The 25,447-nt window shown below is 37.7% G+C and overlaps 1 protein-coding gene across 2 annotated transcripts in view; it reads right to left on the minus strand.

The window, feature by feature from the left end:
• Positions 1-8,938: 8,938 nt before the first annotated feature.
• LOC100928951 (tubulin polyglutamylase complex subunit 2) overlaps positions 8,939-25,447 on the minus strand; it is a 28,964-nt gene continuing 12,455 nt past the window's right edge. Inside the window, exons 3-7 of one of the 2 annotated variants that reach the window (XM_003761292.4) lie at positions 22,281-22,368; positions 15,173-15,301; positions 13,611-13,724; positions 12,849-13,006; positions 8,939-10,028 (exon numbers count right to left, since the gene is read on the minus strand). In XM_003761292.4, the coding sequence (XP_003761340.1) occupies positions 9,798-10,028; positions 12,849-13,006; positions 13,611-13,724; positions 15,173-15,301; positions 22,281-22,368 (720 nt within the window). In that variant the 3' untranslated portion in view covers positions 8,939-9,797. The remainder of the gene's footprint in view (positions 10,029-12,848; positions 13,007-13,610; positions 13,725-15,172; positions 15,302-22,280; positions 22,369-25,447) is intronic. The other variant, XM_023497268.2, reaches the window with a different exon arrangement.

A 25,447-nucleotide genomic window follows, 5' to 3' on the forward strand; every position in this document is an offset into this window, starting at 1 on the left:
AATCATAGTTTTAGATTTTTTTTTAAAGTGATCACAGGAATCATCCCTGCAAAGGGTCAGCCAGGCGCTGTATAAATGCCTCCATTAACTCTCCAATGGTGGAATTTGGAGCACAATGGGAGATTAGGGGATTCTAGTGTCACGGATATATATAGAGCTTGATTATTGTGTAAGGGTCAACCTAGTTCAACCCTCTCATTTTATAGATGAAACTAAGACCCAGAGAGTTTAAATCACCTAGCCAGGGTGATCAAAGTGGAAAATGGTTGAAGCCAAGTTGTCAATATCCAAATGATATTTTGTAGATAACATGAGAGGACTTCCTAGCCCAACTTATTTAAAATATTTTATTTTTCCAAATATATGCAAAGATAATTTTTTCAACATTCACCTTTGTAAAACTTTGCATTCCAGATTTTTCTCCTTCTCCTTCCCCCCTCCCCAAAACAGTGTGCAATCTGATATAGGTTAAACATGTGCAATTCTTCTAAACACATTTCCATATTTGTCAAGCTATATAAGAAAAATCAGATCAAAAGGGAAAAAAATGCAGGAGAGAAAACAACAAAAAGGTTGAAAAACTATGTTTTGATCCACATTCAGTCTCCATAATTCTCTCTCTGAATGCAGAAGGCATTTCTTATCACAAGTTTTTTGGAATTGCCTTGAATCAATCCTTTGTTGAAAAGAGCCAAGTCCATCACATAATGATCTCCTGGTTCTGCTCACTTCACTCAGCATCAGTTCCTGTAAGTTTTCCCAAGTTTCCCTGAAATCAGCCTGCTCCTCATTTTTTCCAGAACAGTAATATTCCCATTACATTCATATAGCATAACTTATTCACCCATTCCCCAACTAGTGGGCATCCATAAAGTAGGTAACTTTTAAGGACCTTTGCATCCATAAAATAACTTTTAAGGGCCTTTGCTGGAATGGTTGCAGTGTCAGAGTAGAGAAGGAGATTATGAAGATAAAATTGAGAGTACTTGATCTGATCACTGGATATGAGTAAGGATTTGGGGATGACATCTAGATTGTGAACATGAGTGATGGGGAGGATGACGGTGCTCTCAACAAAAATAGGAAAGTTACTAAGAGGGGAAGGGTTGGGCAAGAAAGATGAATTGTCTTGGATATGTTGAATTTAAAATATTTAATTCATATCCAGTTTGAGATATTCAATAGGCAAATGGAGATGTGATCTGGACGTTAGGAGAGAATGTAGGATTGGATAAATAGATATGAGAATCATCAGCACAGAGAACATAATTGAATCTATGGGAATGGATGAGATCACCAAGCAAAATAGTACATAGGTGAGGCCCAGGACAAGCCCTGGAGGACAACCCACAGTTTGTGAAGATGACCTAGATGAAGTTTCAGTGAAGGCACCAAGAAGGAATGGATAGACAAATAGGAGGAGAACCAGAATCATTAAAAACAGCAAAAAACCTTAGAGAAGTGAGAGAGTATCAAGGAGAAGAGGGTGATTGACAGTGTCAAAGTCTGCAGAAAGATGGAGAAAGAGGACTAAGAAAAGGCCATAGGATTCGTGATTTCAGAGATTATCTTAGACGTGTGTAGGTGGTACAGTGAATAGAGCACTGGTCCTGGAATTGAAGGATCTGTATTCAAATTCAGCCTCAAAAACTTACTAGCTAGCTGTGTGACCCTGCTCAAGTCACTTAACCCTGATGGACTTTAAAAAAAAAATAGATCATTGTTGACTCTGGAGAGGGCAGTTTCAGTTGAATTATGAAGTCAAACTGTAGAGAGGTAAGAAGAGAGGAAATACCTATTGTAGATGACTTTTTCTATATATTGTAGATATAGTCTAGTCTCATTAAGAGAAGAGATATGGAAGGATATCTAGCAGGGAAGGATGGGTCCAGTATGAATTTTATGAGGATGGCGGGGGGGGAAACAGGCACATTTGTTGGAAGTAGGAAGCAAACCATTAGAGTTTGAAGATAATTGTGAAAATAGGGAATGATAAATGTCTGAGATGAGATTCTAAGCCAGGTATTCTGTGGATTCTAGTCCACAGTGCTCTACCCATTATCCCACATTGCTCATAGTTCATACCTTGAGTGTTAAAGGATGAAGAATTGATGTGTGATCCTGATCCTATTCCAGGGGAATTGGGAAAATGAAGTTCAGTCTAGGAATAGGCTCTTGATATGTCCTCAGATCTGGTTGTTTCCTGTTCCAGAGCAACCCTTCAACAGAAGGGCAGCAGAAGATAAGGTCCTGTGAGCTAGCCTGAGCCCTCCTAAGAAAGACCTAGGGTAGGATCACTTGCTGCCTGGGCAAGCTACTGCTGGAGTGGATGAAGCAGCTCATTCACCATGTCAGGCTTAGTTACTGGCAATTCTGCCATAGGTTCCCATCACTGTACTTCTGGGGGTGACTTTTATGACCTTTTGAAGATCACCTGACATTATGAAGTTAGCTGACAAAACATTCACAGAATACCTGAATATTCTCTGAAGGGGGGGGGAGGGGGGACTTTCAACCATGTGCTGTCATATGGTCCCAGATGCAGGTGCCCCAATCCTTCACATGCATGGCTTCCAGAAAGAATATTGGTTGCACATTTTCTTTTCTTTTTTTTTTTAATAGTTTTTTATTTTTCTAAATACATTCACAGATAATTTTCAACATTCACCTCTGCAAAACCTTGTATTCCAAATTTTTCTCCCTGTCCTATCCTCCCTCCTTTTCCAAAACAAAAAGCAATCCAATAGAAGCGAAACATGGATTGTACATTTTCTAAAGACTGGACTGCTATGCCCAGTCCCTTATTTTTACACAAATACAGAAATGCCCCAGTGAGTGTAGTAAATTCCAGGATAAATATAAGTTGTTTTTTGTTTTATTTTTGTTTTGTTTTGGGGTTTTGGTTTTTTTTGGCTGAGGCAATTGGGGTTAAGTGACTTGCTCAGGGTTACACAGCTAAGAAGTATTAAGTGCTGAGACTAGATTTGAATTCAGGTCCTCCTGACTCCAGGGCTGGTCCTTTAAGTGCATCAACTAGTTGTCCCCAATAAATAAAGGTTTTAAAAAGTTTTACTGCATTGAAATGAGAAAGGTTTTTATAGAGGCAGCTTGGTCTAATGGGTAGAAGGCTAGACTTGGAGTCAAGATCTGGTCTTTTGGCCTCAGACATTTACTAGCCCTGTGACTCTGGGCAAGTGATTTAATCTGTCTCAGTTTCCTTGTTTGTAAAGTGAGGGGTTGGACGCCATGTTTTCTAAGCCAATACTGAATCTATGATCCCATGAAGGAAGGGGGCAAGCAGTTCAAGGGAGGCTTCTTGGAGGTAGTCCTTGATTATGAAATAAACTCAGCCCTAGCACAATGTTTTGTATTTGGTAGGCAATTAATAGATGTCTATTTAGTCAAATAAAAATACATATTGTTAATGTGATGTATGAATGAGGTTACCTCTGGAATTCTGGGCTCACAGAAACTGGGTACAATTTTGGAGGTAGATAGACCTTTCCCACCCCCATTCCACTCCCCCTGCCCCGGGGTCTTGCCCATTTCTCCCATATGTAGAAATTCCAGGATCATCTCCAGAATAAAGTTCATAGTTTTACCTTTTGTTCAAGTTTTCCCCAAATGTAGGAATTTCCTCTCCTAAATGTAAAGTACAAATACTGTTTATGGGATGGCTTTTATTTCATTCTACTGAAAATAAAAAAAAAGGCTTTGCTTTCCAACCAGGGTACTATACAACTACTATGTCCAAATTATTATTCTTTCACCACCAAAAATGCTTTCTTTTGGTCTGTGTCTCTTTCCTCCTACTCTCCAAAGTCTTTCACTGTCTCTTTCTGTCTCTCTCTTCTCCTTTGTATTTCTGTTTCTGTTTCTCTTTCATTTTTCCTCCTCTTCTCCCTGATCCCACTACATCTCTTGCTGTCTCTCTCCTCTCTCTGTGTCTCTCTTCTCTTCTTCTTTGTCTCTCTCACTGTCTCTCTGCCACCTCCCAAACCCCACTTGAAGGTCTGATTCCTGACTTCCCAAATTTAGGATCTCAGGTTACCTAAGAGCTAATTCCCAGAAAAGCTCTCTTCCACAGATAGAAGGCTATATAGATGCTCCTTATCTATCACTTGGCCACTAAACCAAATTACCTCTGCACTAATCTTTTCTGCTTCAATCCCTGCCCTTCTCCCTATTTCCCACTCTCACCACCATCAAATATTTTCTTTTCTCTGTTCCTTGTTCAAGAAGACCCTCCCTCTACTGATTTAGGACATGCTTGGAAAGTTCTCCCTCCTTATCTCTGCCTTCTGGCTTCCCTGGCTCTCTTGGAAGTATCAGCTAAAATTTCAAACTTTATAGAAAGCCTTTCCTGGTCCCCCTTAATGCTAGTGCCTTGCTTCTGTGAGGATCCCTAATTCTGTATATAATTGTGGTTTGCATACCACCTTCCTTGTTGGATTGTGAGTTCCTTTGGGGCCGGGACTGTTTTTGTCTGTCTTTGTAGCCCCACAGTTCAGTATAATTCTTAGCATGCTGTAGGAATTTAGTAAATGACTACTGATTAAAAAAAAAAAAAAAAAAAAAGCACAAGGCAAAAGGCAAAAATAGGGAATCTCTAGTAAGTGAAAGACTGGTTTTGCATTTTAGGTGTTACAGACTAGGGGGTGCTGGGGACAGGTATAAAATATGAAAGTTTTCAGAAAAGAAGGAAGAAGGGATTTTTAAGTAGGAAGATAAGGTAGATCCAGACTGCAACAAATAAGACTAGGCTCCTCAAATCAGAAAAGATTTTTGGATTACCCTAGTAATTCTAAGAACTTTCCCCTTCAGGTACTAGTGTGAGGGGAGGATAGGGAGGGAAAAGGAGGTATGGTCAGGGAAGCATGGGACTGTGGGTACTGCTCCTTAATCTGTATAATAATAATGACATTAATTATGATTCGGATTTATAAAGCATTTATTATTTGTAAGCTAGATAATTCAAGAATTATTCTTTCATTTTACAGATAAAGAAACAGAAGTTTGGGTTCATTTGACTTGCCCAAGATCACATGGCAAGTATATGTGTTGGGATTTGAGTCCAAGTTGCTTGATTTCAAATCCAAGCGTGTTAGGGATAAAGGGTGAAGATGGAGAAGAGGAGGGGGGTGGGGTTTATTCCATAAATTTTTAAACACAGTGCTTTAAGCTTCTTAATTTAAAAAGGACTTAGTAAACAGTCTTTCCTATCTTCCCTCCCCACACCTTTACTCAAGAGGAAAAATTGAATAAATTTAAACTCATTGGTCAACAGAGCAAAAATCTTAAGGAAATCAGCTGATGCCTAGATTCCTGGCTTTGGGCCACAGGGGAGAGTTTAGGCTGAGACAATGCTTCTTTTGGTAGAAGTGATGAAGCTGGGAGTTAGTTACTCAGCCAGCTGCTCTATTAATGAAAATGGAGGAAGGAAGCTGAGAGGAAGAAAGAAAATTCACACAATTGTCATTAAGCGCTTAACCATTTTAACATGCTCTGTTTGGCGCCACATGAACTTTACTCCTCGATCTTGGGACTCACTTGTTCTTGGTCTTTCTCTGTGAAATTCCATGCCTTGGGGTAAAGGGGCCACCACCTAGCTCTAGACAGCTGTTCTTTATAGAACTCTGGGTTCCAGTTCTGTGCTCTGTTAAAAATTACACATTTACTTGTAGTGGATAAAGAGGAAACATTTCTCTAGAAGCTGGTCTAAGAACCCTGTATAAAAAGATATTATTTCTTCTAAGAGCAGTGAGCTTGGATACCCAGTCTTCAACCCTAATAATTACCCTAGTCACTTCATTTTTCTGAACCTGTTTCCTTATATCTAAGATAGGGATAATATGAACTGGAGAAGAAAATGACAAACCAATTTAATATCTTTGCCAAGAAAATCCTAAATGGGATCAGAACAATAGCTTTCTGTAAGAGTAGGTGTATATGAGTGTGTATACATATGGATATACCTGCATTTTGTCTCCTCAGTTGGACTGTAAGTTCCCTGAAGGACCGCCTTTTGTCTTTTTTTTTTTTTTTTTGTGCTTAGCATAGTGCTTTGGCAAAAATACTATAGTGGTTTCTTATTTCCTCCTTTAACTCATTTTACAGATGAGGAAACAGAGGCAAACAGGATTGTGTGACTTGCCCAGGGTGAGGCCAGATCTGAATTTAGGAAGATGAGTTTTCCTGTTTTCCTGGCCTAGCATTCTTTGTCCACTGTACCACCTATCTGCCCTAAGCAAACTATATACAGGTTAAATAGAAAATAATTTAAAAAGGGAAATCTAGTTGGTGTAGTGGAGAGAGTACCAGCCCTGAAGTCAGGAGGATCTGAGTTCAAATTTGACCTCAGACACTTAGCATTTCCTAGCTGTGTGACCCTGAGTAAGTCACTATACCCCAATTAGCTTGCAAAAAAGAAAAAAAAAAAAAAGGAAAGCACAGGAATTAAGAGGAAAGGTTACAGTAGAAGATGGGCTATTAGTGGGGACTTAAAGAAAGCTCTGCCTAGGGTAAAAATTCCAGAAAGTGAAGAACTAAATTAAAATATAACTGGGAAAATGTTTAAAGGCAGAACTAGAATGCTAGTCTTCTTGGTTCCAAGACCAACTTGCTAGGCATAATGCCAAGCTGCCTCTCCCATATGTAAAAAAGGAACATCAGTTCAACCTAATTTACAGAATTGTGAGGAAAATGCTTCGTAAACTTTTAATGTAAAGTTGGAATAAAATCAAATCTCAACATTTTGGAGTAGATTAAACACTAACTAGTAATCTCCAGCCACTTTTTAATTCTAGGTGGGTTTTAAATGAAAATATGTAAATGTAAAGGAATATTATTGTGCCATAAGCAATGATGCTAAAAGGATAGGTTCAGAGAAATCTAAAAACACTTGTATAAAGTGATGCAGATAAAGTAAGTGAAACCAGGAGAACAATTTATACAGTTATCATTGTAAAGAAAAAAAAATTTTTTTTTTTTGCTAGATACAAAAGATACTAGTATTTTTCATTTCTCCTCTTTTCTTTCTCATCACTTTGAATTTCTCCTCCTTGCAAGGTGGAAATTCTTTGCAACACCCTCTATACCAGCCTTCCTCAACCAGGAGGAAAGGTCATGCTGCTGAAGGATGTGACTTGTTTTGGAAACTCTTCAGGTCTCTGGCACACAACTTGCAAAGATGATTGGGGGAGGGGGAATCATCTGTAGGGAGCCAGGTGATGGCTGATAATTAGAGATAACTGATGAGGTAGACTGATTCTAGCTTGTGGCCCATCCATGGTCAAGAAAAATAACCTTTGAAAGTCTTAAGAACTCTGATCGGGGTGGTTGTTCATTCAGTCGTGTCCAATTGTATGTGGTTTTCTTGGCAAAGACACTGGAGTAATTTGTCATTTCCTTTTCCAGTGGATTAAAGCAGAGATTAAGTGACATGCCCAGTCTCACATAGCTAGTGAGTGTCTAGGGCGGAATTTGATCTCTGTATTGATCAACTATAATTCAAGAGGATTGAGAATGAAGCAGGTTTACCTAATTCCTGACTCCAGGTTCATGACACACTTTTGGGGGAACTTTTTTTCTTCTTCACTAAACTTATTACAAAAGTTGCATTTTTTTATTTCCTTTTTTTTCCCTTTTAAATTGAAGGAAGAAGATGAAAGAAAGAGAAAACAAATACTTATTTGTTGAAAACATTTTTTAAACTTTAAGAGTTTTTTAAGCCTTTTCAAGTAGTGATTTTTTCTCCTACACACACCCTTATCCTCCTAATGAACACAGTAGGCTAGAAATCTAAAAAATGCTCTGAATAATTAGCTGAGCCAAACAAGTAGGGAAATAGTTGTTAACCCAAAATACCATCCAACCACATCCAAGATTAAGATAGGACAACATAATGGAAAAGGACTGGATTCGGACCTGAGAACCTAGATTAAAATCTTGGCTTTTCAATTTGGAATTATGCCCAAAGGATTATATAACTGCATACTCTTTGACATAGCAATAAAACTATTAGGTCTATATCCCAAAGAGAAAAAACAGTATACAAAAATATTTCTAGCAGCTTTTTTTTTTTTTTTTGGTGACAAAGAACTGGAAATTAAGGGGATGCCCATTAGTTGGGGAATGGTTAAACAAACTGTGGCATATGATTGTGATGGAACATTATTGTGCTATAAAAAATGACAAGCATGATGCTCTCAGAAAAACCTGGAAAGGCTTACATTAACTGACGCAAAGTGAAGTGAGCAGAACCAGGAGTAACAGCAATTTTTTATGATAAAACAATTGTGAATGACATACAGCTAATGTCAGCAATATAATGATCCAAGACAATTCTGAAAGACTCATGATGAAAGACACAGTTCATATCCAGACAAAGAACTGTTAAAGCCTAAATACAGATTGAACATACTTTTATTTTTTTGAGGTGGGGAGTTTCTGTATTTTCTTTCACAGAATGAAATACATGGAATGTATTTTGCCTGTATAACCCATATTAAATTGCTTGATTTTGAGAAATTAAGCAGAGAGAGAGGGAGAGAATCTGGAACTCAAAACTTGAAAAAGAGAACATTAAAATTGTTTTTACATGTAATTGGGGGGAAATAAAGGATATGGGGGAAAATAAAGAATTAAATTTTAATAAAAGAAAAAGAATCCTGGCTCTTGTCATTTGATCCCCTCTCTGGGCTAAATGTAAAATGAGATGGCTTAATAGATAGAAAGCTAGATTTATGGTCAATAAGACTTGAGTTCAAATATTGCCTTAGACATTTACTAGTTGTTTGACCTTGTCAGATTGTTTACCTCATCTGTAAAATGGGGATAGCACCTAACTGGCAAGACTGTTGTGGGAATCAAATAAGATAAAATATATGTTTTGAAAACTTTTAACAGAGCATAAGTACTATATTATTATATTTTACTATCTGGGAGATGAATGCATCCCACTTCCTGCCACAAAAACACCTATGATGAATTGTTCTCTGAACTCAGATGGCCATTCCTTATCCTGATATAAATCTGCTCCAGGTTCAGGGATTATTAACTCAGTGCAATAAAGAAGTTAAAATCCAGAGAGTTCTTCCAAACAATCAAAAAAAAGGGAGTTAAAAATGGCCAGGAAGGTTAATTTTTATTCTGAAAGAATTTTCTGGAGGAAAACATTTCATATTTAGCAGAAATGAAAATCCTTTGAGACACTAGAGGTAGAAACACCTCCAGACTAGGGAAGAATACATTTCTTGGTTTGGCTCCATTGATAATGAAAAACAATCAGGGCATTAAATGCAGAGGGTTTTTTTTTGGCTTTCCAATGATTCTGGCAATTCTAGAAGAAAAGTATCTGGGGTTTTTCAGCAGTTGTCAAAGCTTTTACCCAGCAATACTTCAGTTAAGTAACATGTTATTTAATGGATATTCCTCTGTGCTAGGTCCACTTCCATGCAGGGAAAAAAGCAGAGATGGTAGAATGCAAATGAGTATGGTCTCTGCTATTGTGGAGGATGATGGAACATTATTAACACTTCAGCGTGATTTAGGATGGATTTTAATGAGTGCTGCAGGAAAAGGAACATGGGGGACTTCTCTGATCAGTGCCCTGAGTTTCATCAGACACTTTGCAAGGTCGGGAGAACAATGTAACACCACTACTATCTAGGTTGCACAGTTCTGGGTACTCAGGAGGGACCCAGGCTCTCAAGATTTGGGTCCCTGTAGAAAAGAGAAAGGCAAGAGCCTTGGCGCTCTCCCAGTGCAGAAGGAAGAGCCCATCTGGCTGGGGCTGCTCACTTCCTGACAGGGTTTCCAGAGGCAGAGGAGGACTTGTTGGAAGAGGAACCTGACGATCCTTTCTGGGAGACCGGAGGCTGCGGTGTCCCTCCTCTCTTGGTGGGGGCCAAGGTTTTGGTCTTATTCTTGAACACTTTGCTGGGATCTAGCTTGTTTATAAAGTAGTCAGTCTCTTCTGTGAGCACTTGGGTATTGTAGGTGATGGGTTTATACATGTTGAACCATTGCTGCATGAAGGAGGACAGAGAGAGAAACACATCGATCAGAGTTTGAGAAATTGTCCTCTGCCAGCTCAGCAAGGGAGAAGGAGGGGCTGGGGGCACAGAGGCAGAGAAGGGAGGATGAAAACCAGCAGCGTAGGACCCACTCCTCTCTGTGCGAAGGTATGAGGACAAGCCCCATCTGTCCTCAGTATTGCCCGGCACGTTGGCCATGCCCTAGGGCACTGGGACAAGCAGGAGCTCTGCTCCTCGACCCCCGGCCCAACTCTCTGTCCTGAGATCTCTACCTCAGCACTCACTCCTTTTCCATTCAAAAGGACTCTATGCAGAAAGCTGCTCCCTCTGGGCTCTGGGGAGCTGGGGGCCTAACTGTCTGCCTCCTCTTGGAAAGCACTTGTGACTCTTTAAAAAGCTTTCATTTCTCTTGCCCATTATCCACCAGGTAAGTCACTTGCCTTCTCTGGGGCTTAGGTTTCTCATCTGTAAAGACGAAGGATCCAGACAATCTTTTACTAGGACTATTGGAAGAGCTTCCTGAGTGGCAACCCTACATCCCAAAGCTACAAACTGGCGGTTCTAAAGTACAGGCATGACCATGAATTCTTTTGCTCAAGAAGCATCAGTGGCTCCCAATTGCCTTTAGAATAAAGGACAAACTCCTCTATTTGGCTTTTAAAGACTGTTACAATCTAATTCCAGTCTAGACTTCCTGCCTCCTTGCCTTTGCCCAGTCTGGCTTACATGCCTGGAATGTTGTTCTTATTTACCTCCACTTGGAACCCTTTTTGTTGTTTAATCATTCAGTTGTGTCCAACTCTGTGACAGCTGGGTTTTTTTTTTTTTTTTTGGCAGAGACACTGGTGGTGGTTTGTCATTTCTTTCTCTTAACTCATTTTACAGATGAGGAACTGAGGCAAATAGGCTTAAGTAACTTGTCCAGGGCCACACAGCTAGTGCCTTGAAAGTAGAATCTTCCCGACTCCAGATTTGACACATTATCTACTATGCCATCTTGTTGCTCTTCTTGTTATTATCTACTATGCCATCTTGTTGCTCTTCTTGTTACTCTAGTTCCTTTCAAAGCTTAGCTCAGATGTCACCTCCTCTAGGAGTCAGTTGTGTATTTTTTATATATTCTATATTACTCATCTGTGAACATTTCACAAAATCAGAGTTAGAAATGATCCTGAGGGCTTCTGTCTAGTCCAATTCCTACCCAATGTACTAATACTCTTCATTATATCACTGATACATGATACTTGCTGAACCTACTCTGGAATTAGGGTACTTATAGAGCAGCTTTCAGGTCTTACTGTTCTTACTTCCACATCCGCTGCCTTACTGTGATTCTATTTCAGTTCCTCTTTATTGTTCATCTAAACAGTTGTAACTATCTTCTAAATTGGCATTTCTGCTTCCAGTATTTCCCAGTTCACTCTCCATATGGCTGCCAAAATAATATAACCAAGTCATTCTCCTCAAAAATCTCAGTGGCTCCATATGATCTCTAAAACAAAACTCATAAAACTGGCTCCCAGACTTGTTTCATTTTAGAGCCACAATATTCTATTAGCTTTCCCTGAAGTTGGCATTCAATCTCCTGACTCTGTAAGTTTTTACAAGACTCTTCCAAGATTAAAATTCCCTTTCTCCTCATCTCTGCCTCTCAAAATCCTTATCTTCCTTTAAGGCTTGGGAGGCAGATATCTCATTGATGAAGCCTTCTTTGATGCCATCACTTTTTATTGCTCTCTTCTTTCTCAGATTATCTTATATTGATATGCTTATTGCTATACATATTATATCCACCCCAGGAGAACATCATCTCATTAAGGGCAGGGATTATGTCATTTAAAAAATTTGCATCCCACTGCCAAGGACATTATCTTATAGATAGAAGTCACTTAGTAAATATTTATTGAAATGAATTAAGGCTGAAGATGTGAGTAGTCATGTGTTATCTACATGTGTGTCTCACTACTGTTATCTAACTTTATGTCTGTACTGTTGTATTTCACTTTGCAAATTTAGTACTATTTCATTTTAGCAAATGTTTTTGCTAAAAACTATCTTCTGCCAGCCTGTTGACAGGAAGCACACTGGTGGGGGCTTATAAGCTATACTGTCCTGACTCACAAGGCACACTATTACCTGGGGTAGCAACCACTGTCTGGAGACCAAACCCATGAGTATGAGAGCAAGTTAGAGTGGACCGACACAGAACTTGAATAGTTCAATTTGTTCTCTTTCTCTCTTGTGTCATATTCTTTCATATGCCAACTTTTTGATCCTAGCTCCAATTTCTCTTTGTTACCTCTCAATATTTTACCTCCTGGATCATTCTTCCATATTGTTAAATCTTTATTCTTCCTAATAAGCATGGTGCTAGAGAGGCATTCCTTAAATCTAGATCACTTCTCTTCAATCACAGAGACTCATGTATATATAATTCTTTTTACCTTTGTAGGAAAACTAACACTATACAATTCCTAAAAGTCAATAGGACATATCAAGCTTATAATTGGAAGCTACTTCTCCTGTAAATTCTCACAGCAGATTGCTTGACTGAATGGCTACTCACTGGAATAACTGGGATCCTCACAAGATATGAACATAGGGATAGGAATGGCAGGAATTATTAATGGAGAGACAAGGAAAGAGAAATCTGGAGAGGTCAAGTGAATTGCTTAAAGTTATTTCAGCAAGTACAGGGCAAAGCCAGAAACAATTTCTCTAAGTGCAGCATATTTTTCAGAAGACTAGAAATGGCATAAGATAAGATAAGAACCAGAAAGGCCCGAGGCACTTTAAATCCTCTTCTCTTACCTTGGCCTGTGGGCTAATACCATAGCTGGTAAAGGCGTATTGCCACTGGGGAAGGCCCAAGTGGGTGATCAGCAGGCGGTAGTAGGCTGTGAAGCTGTCTGTCAGAAAGTGCCAATATAAAGCTCTGTCCAGGAACCAGATCTTGCTTTCTTTGGCCACTGATAGAATAGGGAAAAAAAAAAAAGAAATAGCTTCTGAAGAATGCCCATTTTATACACTGATACGTATATATCCATATCTATCTATCTGGGGAGTACACACACACACACACACATACATATAAAAGATTTAAACTAAACATAAAAGAAATACACTTTGTCTTCTATGAATAATCCTGCAGTAGTTCTTAACTTGAGGTGTGTGAACTTGTTTTTTAAAAATATTTCAATCACTATATTTTAATATAGTGAACTGTAAACTGCTGTTCTTCCACAGGGAGCCCAGACAATACATCTAACTTGTTCAAATCAATGCCTTTGGGATTCCTACAGTGCCTGGAACATAATAGGCATTTAATAAATGTTTATTGACTGACTACTGTATGAAATCAAATATTTTTAGAGTCATGTTAATATGATTTTAAATGAAACCATAAACTGGTCTAAAGACTACTCTTAGGGAAGGCCTACCAAGGGACTTATAAATTCAGAGAAGGAAACAAAAGATACTAATGAAAGAGAGGTGGTGGAGGAGAAGTAATTTGTTGGGGGCCCCAGAATCCCAATTAAGACCTCTACTGTATCCTTCTCCATTGTATTTTACCTGGTGAAGTCCTTTTGTAGACAAGGCATACTTTGCCATTCCCACTGCAGGAATCCAGCTCAAATATTATACTACGAGAATCAAAGTGGGGCTTCTCTGGCTGATCTTCATTACCTGCAAATCCAGAAATTAATAACGTTGAAAGATCAGCCAACACACAATTAACTTAAGGAGACAGGGTCTGAATGCTAACATATAATTTTAAAGGGATGATGCCAGGAGGAATGGAGTAGAGAATAGCATGCTTCCTAAGCAGCTTAGAAATATTTTGCCTCATCCTGCCTGACCCCTTTGCAGGATCTGTCACATTTTGATGTCTGCTCTTGGATACTTCTTCCTCTCTGGGTTTCCCTCCTAGCTATCTGACTTGACTGCTCCTTCTCAGCCCTCTGCGCTAGACCATCATTCATAGTTATGCTCTATAATGGGGAGCATGACCCTAAAATCTGTCCCAGGCTCTTCCTTTCTTTATGTACATTCCTTAATTTGGTGACTTCATCAGTTCCCGTGGTTTTAATGACCACATTCATAAATTTCAAATTCTTTATATTCAGTCTTTGTCTCTCCTGAGGTCCAGACTTACATCATTAAATACTTCTTAAACATTCAGAACTTGATGTCCTAGAGATATCTCAAATTCAATTGGTTCAAAAAAGCACTCAATACTCCTCATTCAAAAAAAAAAAAAAACAAAAACCCAACAAAAAACAAAATTATCCCTCTAAAATAAATAAATCCACACATATTGAGTAAGCATTCTAAAAATTTTTTTTTTTACTAAAAGGGATTAAAAAAATTTTGAGATACAATTAGGACAACTACGTGGCACAATGGATAGAGCACAAGAGTCAGGAGTACTTGCATTCAAATCTGGCCTCAGATATTTACTAGTTGTGTGATCCTGGGCAAATCACTTAACCCCAATTACCTCCCTAAAAAAAAAAGTTTGGAGTTTATTGGCCTAAAACAGTAAGTGCTGTGGGAATTCAGAGAAGGGTTTTGTGGAAGAGGTGAAACACATTCGTTTCGGAAGGAATGTAAAGGAAGTGGTAATGTTCCAAGATGGGACAGAGAAGGGAATGGGTCATGAGAGTGGTAAATTTACTGAAATTGGCTTTGCTAGAGTGGGAGGTGTGTACTGTCTAGGCTGAAGAGAGGAAAATTATGGAGGACCTTAAAGTCATCTTGAGCTGCTTGGGTTTTATCCTGGAAGCATGTAGAGATCACTTGAGGCTCCAGAGTAGGAGTTACTTGATATCTGGGTACTGTCTTACGAAACCTGGCCTGGGGGTGGTGTGTGTGATGGTCTAAAAGGAAAGACCAGTTGAAGGGAGCCAGTTGGATGTTAGAAGTGAGAGTGAAATGGAAAAGTAAAAGTAAAGATATCTTTCCAAACTAGAAATTACAAGGCTTAGAAGAAAAGAAAGGTGAAAGAGATCTCCAAGGTTCTACAGATGCATTAAAAGTGAAATGCTGCAAGAACACCTTGTGTTTTCAGTACTGTTTACAGGAAGGAACCAGTCTGTGTTCAGACAACAATCCCCTGTGGGCACTCACAATACCTTCATCCTCCTCGTCATCTAGATCCTCTAGAGTTGGTGAATTGGGAAGTGTGTACACAGCCGACTGGGTGAGTTGAGTCAAGTTTGCGATGCTGTTAATCACCAGGCAGCCCAAAGGCACAGGCTGATCTGTAAGAGCATTGAGAGAAGGAGCAAGGTGTTAGCAATCATCCTCAAAGGAGAAGGATGGGTGCACTTTGGTGGGTAAAGCCACTCACCTTCTGAGGACTGTCCTAGCAACTTCCTTTGAGCACCAGAATGCCATTGACAAATGGCAACTGGAGCCATCATCATTACCATTACTAATTTGCTCTAAGGCTCATCTGAACCTCAAAACAACTCTATGAGTCCTCATTCACCAATGAATATGTAAGCATTCAGTCACAGGTGAAACTTGAACTCAGGTTTTTCCTGACTCCAATTACCACTCTCTTCCCATTACACCATAGAATCCTAAGGAACTGTCTCTCGGTAACTGTCCCCATGTAGGCATAAAATAGGTGGCTCTATGCTATATTCCTCCAGCTGCCTTTTGTGTGACCTGGATAAAGAATGTCACAGTCAAAAAGAATGATGGCTTAAGAGGCAACAGATAAACAAGAGATGCCTCTGGTACTGATAGCAAAAACTGGAGGGCTCTGGATTCCAAATTGAATGGCAGATCAAAAGGAAAACAAGGCCAAGGACTATTAATGAAAAAAATTTGTTTCTCTTAGGAGCTGAGAACCAAGTTATATCTACTTTGGATACTAAGGGTATCTTGTTCAGAAATATCCCTGAGGCTGGGCAGAGATCAGATGATATACTGTTTTCTCAGGGGACAGAAAAGGTCAGAGATAGGTCAGCTTGGATAGTGTAGAAGCAGGGAAGGGGAACAGACATAATAGACTTTTCAGGGATCTGGGAAGAGAGAAAGACATGGTTCAGAAAGGGACTGGATTCTGATAACTTAATTAAAATACTTAGAAAAGAGTTCTCAATAAGATTTGCTACCTAAGCAGGATAAAATTGAACTCCTTGTACATAGGAGCACTTTATATGAAAAAGACCTATGGGCTTTGATATCAGTTTAGTGAGCCAAGAGTATGACAAGGCTAACCAAAAAAAGTAACATCATCTCAGGTTGCATTAACAGAAGTCAAATACCCAGGACAAAGGAAGCACATCGTTTGTACAGGCTCAAAAGTTAAAATTTTAGTGTGAGTGTATTCACTTTTGAAACTTGCAAACCCTACAAATCACAGCTTGATCTATTATTTTGTTAATTTTCAAAAATTTAGAGAATGACAAAATTTTAGTAATGCAGATTAAACTTAAAAGTGTATTGTACATATGTGTCTCCTTCCTTACCCTCTCCAGCTGGAGACCTTGTTGTTAAACATTTATCAGCACACTCCTGACTCTACTCTATGCTGATCAGACTAGATCTTCAGTAGTAGGTATCATATTTTCAAAAGGACCCTGATAAAACGAGGTGAATGCAGAGATAAACTGGGATGATGGTGAAGAAGTTGAAAACCAGTAAAAAGGATCATGGATTTAGAGTTGAAGGGTCTAAATGTTGGGTTAATCAGTTACTATCTCTCTGACTTTGAACAAATCCCCATCCCTGGACCTCTGAGGTCATCTGTGTTATTAGGAGTTTGGACAAAATGGCCCCCAAGAACTTTTCCAACCAGAGAACTCTATTATTCCTCGAGTTATTGTCTCACAGGTAGCTTATTTTTGGTCCAAAACTATGATTTTGGCATTATTGAAAACTCTAAGTGTAAAAATTCCCTTCACTGAAGTAGATCAGCAATTCATCTGTAATTTACAAATCATTGGTTGCCAGGGACCCCTTAGAAGCAACTTAACTTTGTATATTCTAGGACCTGAATTTTCTTGAGTCCCAAGTCGGCCATCTACAAAACAGGAAGCTGCCTTTTATCTGTAGCTTGAAAAAATCATCATATCTGTAATAGAGTGACTTGTTTCACTCAAGTTCATTAGACTAAAAGTGTATTGCTATTGAGGACATATCATGAGTTGTGAAACAAAACTCATGAAAATGTTGGTAGTGAAAAAGGGGAATCTGATATGAGATCAATCATATACTGGGGAAGGCTGGCAACTTGGTTAAATCTTAAAAATGTGACTGCATCTTTTTAATTGCATTCCCTGGGAATTTTCTTCCAAAAAGAAACTCCAGGCAAACAATTTTTCAGAGAGGCAAATTTACTTGAAGGATTTAAAACTGTAACTGTAACATAATTTAATGTTTGTGTATGGGAAACTGGTGCAGACAAAATTATGGTTAATACACTTGTTGGATTTTTTCTGAAAGACTCTCAGAGTTCAACTTTCATTCTGCCACCTCTATAACTAGAGAAGGAGGAGGAAGATACTTGCATTAAATTTAGTTCACTAAAATTCTATTTCCATGTTTCCCTACTGTGTGGAGGTGACAGTGAACTCTCCAGAGCCACACTAGGCCATTTCTGTGAAGCTGAAAATGTTCTAAAACAGGCTTAGTGATAGACTATTGGTGTGCAAAGACCAGCTTTGCTAAATTTGAAGAGGCCCGTCAATTGAAGCTTGGGCACCAATGATATGTTCATTCTTTTGGCCATAACAATGCATGACATGGTCTACTGTGTCATGGAAGGCTTATGATTGATCTGCATTAGTAAAGAGTATTCATGTGACTGATGCTGAGTGAAATGAGCAGGACCAGGAGATCATTATATACTTCAACAACAATACTAGATGATGACCAGTTCTGATGGATCAGGCCATCCTCAGCAACGAGATCAACCAAATCATTTCTAATGGAGCAGTAATGAACTGAGCTAGCTATGCCCAGAAAAATAACTCTGGGAGATGACTAAAAACCATTACATTAAATTCCCAATCCCTATATTTATGCACACCTGCATTTTTGATTTCCTTCACAAGCTAATTGTACAATAATTCAGAGTCTGATTCTTTTTGTACAGCAAAATAATGTTTTGGTCATGTATACTTATTGTGTATCTAAGTTATATTTTAATATATTTAACATCTACTGGTCATCCTGCCATCTAGGGGAGGGGGTGGGGGGGGGGTAAGAGGTGAAAAATTGGAACAAGAGGTTTGGCAATTGTTAATGCTGTAAAGTTACCCATGTATAAATCCTGTAAATAAAAGGCTATTAAATTAAAAAAAAAAAAAAAAAAGAGTATTCATGTGGGTGACATTTCAGATCTTTTAAAAATTTAAGTTACACTGGATAAACAATAAGGAAGTAGAGAAAGGCACTGAGGGCTACCCAACTAGTTAAAAAAGGAAGGCCCACTAGGCACTAGTTTCCTGAGTCAGGACCCTTTGAAAAGAAGATGGTTTGGCTTTATTTCTTCTTATTCGGAGTAATAAAACTCAAACACTTACAAACATTATTTCTACTGTAAAGAGTCAAGAAAACAAAATGATTTAGAAGCCTTAGGAAACCAAGAGGAAATCTGGAGGAAGCATAGTCCCATAATAACTGGCTATTCATGACAAATATGAAAATATGTTTAGAAGAACTGCAAATGTTTAACTTATATCAGATTGCTTGCTGTCTTGGGGAGAGTGAAGGAGGGAGAGAGGGAGAAAAATTTGGAACACAAGATTCTGCAAAGGTTAATGTGAAAACTATCTTTGCATGTATTTGGAAAAATAGAATACTATTAAAAATAACTGGATGTCACTGAAAATGAGTCTTAACATCATCCTGAATAATTGTTTTTTTTGTTTGTTTGTTTGTTTTTTCTGCAGGACTACTGCAAGGACTGACAAGCACCCTCTTGTAGCTTGTCATGCAGAGTCCTCTTATGTTTCCAACTTAGAAACCCAAATAGATCTGAGATGTCATGAAGAGGGAAGTTTCCTCCAACAATGCTGATCACAACATTTGTGCCTATTTGCCCAGTGATACTTTTGTTCACATCTTTCTAGAAGTTCATCATAGAGAACCAACTCCACAATGCAAGAGGTTTTCTTGACTTTATTTATGTCTTTCCTCTGACACTATGAGGGTAGTTGTGGTACATCATGAAATCATATAAGATGGTTCACCATCACTGAAGTACTCTCAGTTGGCTTCAGGCCATCCAAATTTGGATCTTAGCTAAGGGTAAATACTTAACAAATGAACACTTTCTCATTCATCTTTTACCATATAAATATCTTTTCCTATCATACAATTTTTTAATGACTTCTTTTACTTTCATCCTCCTTAAAGTTCCTCATTGGTTATATGTGATAGACTGCTCATATTCACACAGATCTCTGTGCTACATTACTTTTTAATTTTTCAGAGCCTGTTATATTCCATGTTTCACTGTTATATAGCAATATTAGTAAAATGTTAGTATCAAAAAGATGGAACTACATTTTCATGTAAAGCTTGAGTTCATCAAAGGAGCTTTAAAATTTCCTGAAAATAATGTAGCCTAATCTTCTCTTCCTATTCAACTCTGGGCTCAACTTGTCCATCTCAGATAAATATATCAATGGAAAAGTTCTGTAAGTTTTCCATTTATAAGCCTACTGTAATTTGGATAACGGATAATCTTCATCCACTGTTTTTTTTTTTTTTTTTTTTTTTTTTTTTGATAATGCCTAATTCCTTTGACTGATTAGAGACCTTTTCCAGAAGATACTGCAATGTCTTTGGCTTTGATGTGATCACTACAAAGTCATCTCCAAGGAGCAGATGGAAGCAAGAGCATCTGGAATACCACACTAACTACATGGAATCCTTTTTCAATTTGAATTATGCTGGATCTTTTCCAGATGTTCACAAGAGGCATATCTTAGGTTTACATACAGTTCCTATTTTATGCCTTACTTGACGTTCATCATCTGATGTTATAGATTTCAATAAATCTTCAGTGAATTTGCTGTACAGATGAGGGACATCTTGTTAAATAAGAGTCTAATAAATACTTATTGGCTGACTTTACCAAATCAAATACCTTTTCATACCCTAGAAACCAACAATACAGTGGGATTTTATATTCTTTAAATTTTTCAGTCAATTGTTCAGTATTACTTGAAAAAAAGTCACTTTTGTTCCCTGCTAAGGCCTTCATTGAGAGTGCTCTTGATTTGCATATAGATGACTTTCATTAAGATTTTACATAGAAGGGAAAGTAGGCATATTGGTAGGCAGAAATAGGATAGTTTTTTAGTATAGTTTTAGATTCCCCTCCCCTCCCCCCCCCCCCCCCCCCCCCCCCCCCCCCCCGTCTTTGGCATCTTCTCTTTCTTTAGATAACTTGCATATTTGATACCTCAAAGACTTCACAATAATTTTGTCTTTTGCATAGATCTCTTCTAGATGCACTTGGTACAATCTTGCTGGGTTTTTTTTGTTTTTTTTGATCTTTGTTCTTTTAAGGACCATTTCTTCTGCTCCTATATCCATGTCCAAGACTGTGACATTACAGTCCAATTGTGCAAATTCCATTGTCCTTGATAGAGAAATTTGTAATCATAATTTTTATAAATACTGTTCATTTTCTTTTGTTTATGTTCCCAATGCTATTGGAATGACTGCTTAGTTGGACATCTTACCAAACTTTTTAAAACTGATTTTTGCCTTTCAATTGTTTTCCTGTTTTACAAAACAATACTGCTAATAATTGTTCATCATCTTTTTTTTGGTAAGATTTTACAAAAAGTTTATATTTTAATTTAGTGTTGCCTTTGTTAGTTATCTTTCTGTTTGGCAAGTAAGTCAGATATTTGTGCATTAAGCTACTTTCTGGGCTTTTATGTTCTTTATTGTGCCATTTTATCATTATGATTATTTTTTCTTGCTTTTTTTCTCCATAAATATTTCTGATCTTAATTCTGATAATCAGTCTGTGGTCTGATTTTACAGAGACAGCTGATTTAGAGATAATTGCCAGATTAGTAAAAAATGTTGTCTTTTTATGATACAATCCATTTCGTTTTTGCAATGTTATTTGTTTCTCACCATGTCTAGTGCCAACCAATTTGTTTCTCAAAGAAAATGATCTTGATACTCGATTTTGTGTGAGACCTTTGGCATCTCTCAATCCTTCCTCCTGTACTCTGCTTCCCCATGTTTTTCCCTAAACTAATCTTTTCCTTCTCTGTACTGAAGTCACGAAGTATCAAAATATATGTTGATTTAATTTGAAGAGTTTTATCAACTTCTTCAAAGAATTTCTATCTCTTCATTATTAGCAAAAGATTTTAGGATAGAAAATCCAATTATTTTAATGGTAGGTTGTTTCCCTAAAAATATTTATAATTAGTGTTATAATATGGGATAATCCAATATCCTGTAAAATTATATTTCTTGGGAAATTTATTTTTTCAAATCCTTTCTTTATGGATGTAAGAGCCATCCTTCCATTTGGATGCAATTTCCTTCTTTCTTCTGGTTTCATTTATAGTAGGAATGTTAAGATTATAGGATTTAGCTGCTTCAGCAATTTGTCCCTTCAGCAATAATCTCACATTTGGAGTACTAATAGTCAAATTAAAATGTTATCATTCTTAGTACCTTCTGCCTTCTTCCTCACCACTGACACAGTTACTATAGAAGCAAAAAGGGGCCCACAAGACTGGGTGCCATTTTATATTTTTCTTTGTTTTATAGGCAGCCATGGACAAAAATTCAACACCAAATAGCCAGCCCACTGGTGATAATTCCCTTCAAACTTAGCTAGGTTCATCTTCTGAAACCAGATTTGGTCTGTTGACAGATCTGCATTCTATATGTGTTCAACATGGTAGAACTTATCCAGAACTTACAGGCCTTTAAAAAAAACCCAGGGTCACCTTCAACTTTTAGTGAGGTAGTATAGTAAGACTTGGTGGGAAAATCTTGAAATTTTGAATTATTATTGAAAAAAAAATCTTTCGACTTTTCTGGGTAGTTCTATCTTGTGACTTATTCCAAATAAGGTCAGAAACCACCAAAATCAATGCTGCAATTTCTGTGCAAGGAGAGGGAGGCTCAAGTTAAACACTGATTAGTTTCAGGGAAAGTACATTTCTGCTATGAGACATTTCAGAGGGGGGCACAGTGTAGCCAAGGCAAGTGACAATGGACAAGAGGCCAACTTACCATCAAGTTTCACACTCCACACCATATGAAAACCATTTGTCATCAGGTAAAAGTTCTTCAAATCCTCTGGCATTACACAGTCATTTTTCTGTAATCACAAAACAGGAAAGCATGAGGATGGGGTAAGTAAAGGATAAGTCTGTGTCTCAAACTAGAAGATGAGTGAGCAACAGGGAATGTTGTTTACCACTTCCTATCTCCTAAACCCAGGCACCAATTGATCATTGCTCAAATTACTCCAAAGGGTATTTTCGAAAATAAACTCCCAACTATCATGGACTTGGTTCCATGTTAGTTAATGGACAATGAAATTTATGACTTCATCTAGGCTCAGTTCTGGAAAACTCTTGGCTGAATACCCAAGGATATTTAGAAGGCATTTTCTTCCCTAAAACATTTCTTCTTACTATGTCCTTCAAATTTTTATTGTGGAAAAATGTTTGTGGCAGCCCTTTTCGTAGTGGCTAGAAACTGGAAATTGAATGGATGCCCATCATTTGGAGAATGGTTGAGTACATTGTGGTATATGAATGTAACAATGATATTTGTTCTGTAAGACATGACCAGCAGGATGAATACAGAAAGGCTTGGAGAGACTTACATGAACTGATGCTGAGTGAAATGAGCAGAACCAGGAGATCATTATACACTTCAACAACAATACCATATAAGGATGCATTCTGATGGAAGTGGATATCTTTGGCAATGAGAAGATCCAATTCAGTTCCAAATGATCAATGATGAACAGAACCAGCTACACCCAGAGAAGGAACACTGGGAAATAAATGTGGACTGCTTGCATTTTTGTTTTTCTTCCCAGGTTATTTTTACCTTTCTGAATCTGATTTTTCTTGTGTAACAAAAGAACTGTACAAATATGTACACATATATTGTATTTAAAACATGTTTTAACAATTTTAACATGTATGAGACTGCCTGCCACTCAGGAGAGGGGATGGAGGGAAGAAAGGGAAAAGTTGAAACAGAAGTGATTGCAAGGGACAATGTTGAAAAATTACCCATGTATATGTTCTGTCAATAAAAAGCTATAATAATAAAAAAATTCTTATTGTGGAGCAAGGCAGTCAGAACTAAAGTGCCACTTCCTATCTTAATCTTGATAGAAGATATAATATGCTAAGTAAGAAGCATATCAGAAATTGGTAAATCTTTCTCAATTTCCTAGGCCTTGTTTTTTTTAATCCTTCCAATTCCTCTATATCATTCCAAATATGCAATTTCTACTCTGTAATTTTCCCATCTCTGGTCAGGGGTAGCTTTTCATCATTTGAACTCCTAATACTTCATATTTTTCTTAAGCACTTTTTGTATTCTAATTGTAATTCTAATCAGTAGTTAGTGTATTTTTCTTGTTCCCAGTATTAGACTTCTCATTCCCAGTATTAGACTGTAAGTTCCTTGTGGACAGAGACTGCAATATATTCATCTTATGTGTTCTCCATATCTCCCCCTTCCCCAATTAACCTTAGCACTTCACACAGCACCTTCTAACACTTGTGCATAGGAAGCTCTTAATAAGTATTTGAGGAATGGATGGATGGATGAATGGATGTGAAATAGCTTATAAAGGAGAGAGTAACAATGACATAGTTGAAAAAATGACTGATTTTCTCTCTTCTCTCATAGAAAACTCCTTCTGGTTTACAAGCTCAGGCCTTTAGCACCAGTTAGAGAGAATTAATCAGCTCTTCTCATGGTTTCACTCATCTGGAGGGGATAGAGAAAAAAAAAACTCAAAAAAGAATTAAATGCAAAGGAAACTAAATAGGACATGATGAAAGAGGAATAGCTAAATGATAAGAAACAGGCTCTACATAAGGCCTGACATGTATAGTAAAAACAGACAATGCCAATAATTTCAGTTCCATGTTTCTGAGTCATTCCAGGGAACTACACCACTAGAGAAATGATAAGATTTAAAAAAAAAAAAATTTAGAATGTTAATAACCAAAGTGCTTAAACTATTTTAAACATATTAAGTCTGTACTGGAAGTGATTAGAAAGCACAAGGCAGGGAATTAACAGACATTTAACAAAGATAAATAAATCCATAAAGGAAAGCAGATAAGAAACATGGGATGCATCTTAAGTTCAGCCATATGTCTTAACTAATTCTTCCAATCCAACATTAAAGGATTTCAGTTGCTGGTATCAACAGAAGATGGAGTTCTTTGTTGCGTTCCTTTTGAGGGCTACTTCTGATGGGGAGGACACTAAGAAATAAAAGTACCAGAATGTAAGTAAGTGCAAGATTAAACCTCTTGCTGAATCTTCTAGATATGAGATAATGGTTGTTCCTTAAGTGCAAGTTTGTCAAAGGTTTGTCAGTCAACACTGAACCTGGACATTCCAATTCTGAAACTGAACTGAGACCGGCTTGATTCAGTTCTGGCCGATGGTAATAATCCAGGACCAAAGAAAGACAGTGAGAGACAGAAGCAGAATTAAGATATTTCTGGGATTGTATCATCAGAGATCTTGTCTACTTGAAAAATGGGCACAGGAGATGCTTGCTTGGAGAAAGGACTCCTCTGCTTGGCTTTATTAGTGGCTACTAAAGAAAGAGTCTTCATATTGACGGAGATTGTTCTACTTTATAAGTCATGATAGGGAATGGCTCACATTCTATAATTCCTTAAAGTTATAAATAAAATACTTACATGCAGATGTTATCTCACTAATTTACTCCTCACAATAGCCTGGAAAGGTGAGTAGTGAAGGGAGTATTTTAGAAATATATTTGCTTAGGTTACTTTTAATTAAAATCAGGAAGATATGAGTTCAAATCTAGCCTCAGAAACTTATTAGCTATATGACGCTGGGCAAATCATCAAACTTCTTTGAGCTTCAGTTGTCTCATTTTCAAAATGGCAATAATAATAATTCTTCCAATTCATGTCTTTTTTTTCCCCCCAAGGCAAACGAAGTTAAGTTATTTGCCCAGGGTCATACAGCTATTAACTGTTAAGTGTCTGAGGTCCAACTTGAACTAAGGTTCTCTTGATTCCAGTGTTGATATTCTATCCACCATACCATCTAGTATGATAATAATTCCTAATTCACAGGGTTATTGTATAGCACTCCGTAATATTGAAAGTACTTTATCAATAAGCTATTACTATTATAATCATTACTATTATCTATTT

Source organism: Sarcophilus harrisii, chromosome 1 (genome assembly GCF_902635505.1).
Source record: "Sarcophilus harrisii chromosome 1, mSarHar1.11, whole genome shotgun sequence".
Classification (NCBI taxonomy): Eukaryota; Metazoa; Chordata; class Mammalia; order Dasyuromorphia; family Dasyuridae; genus Sarcophilus; species Sarcophilus harrisii.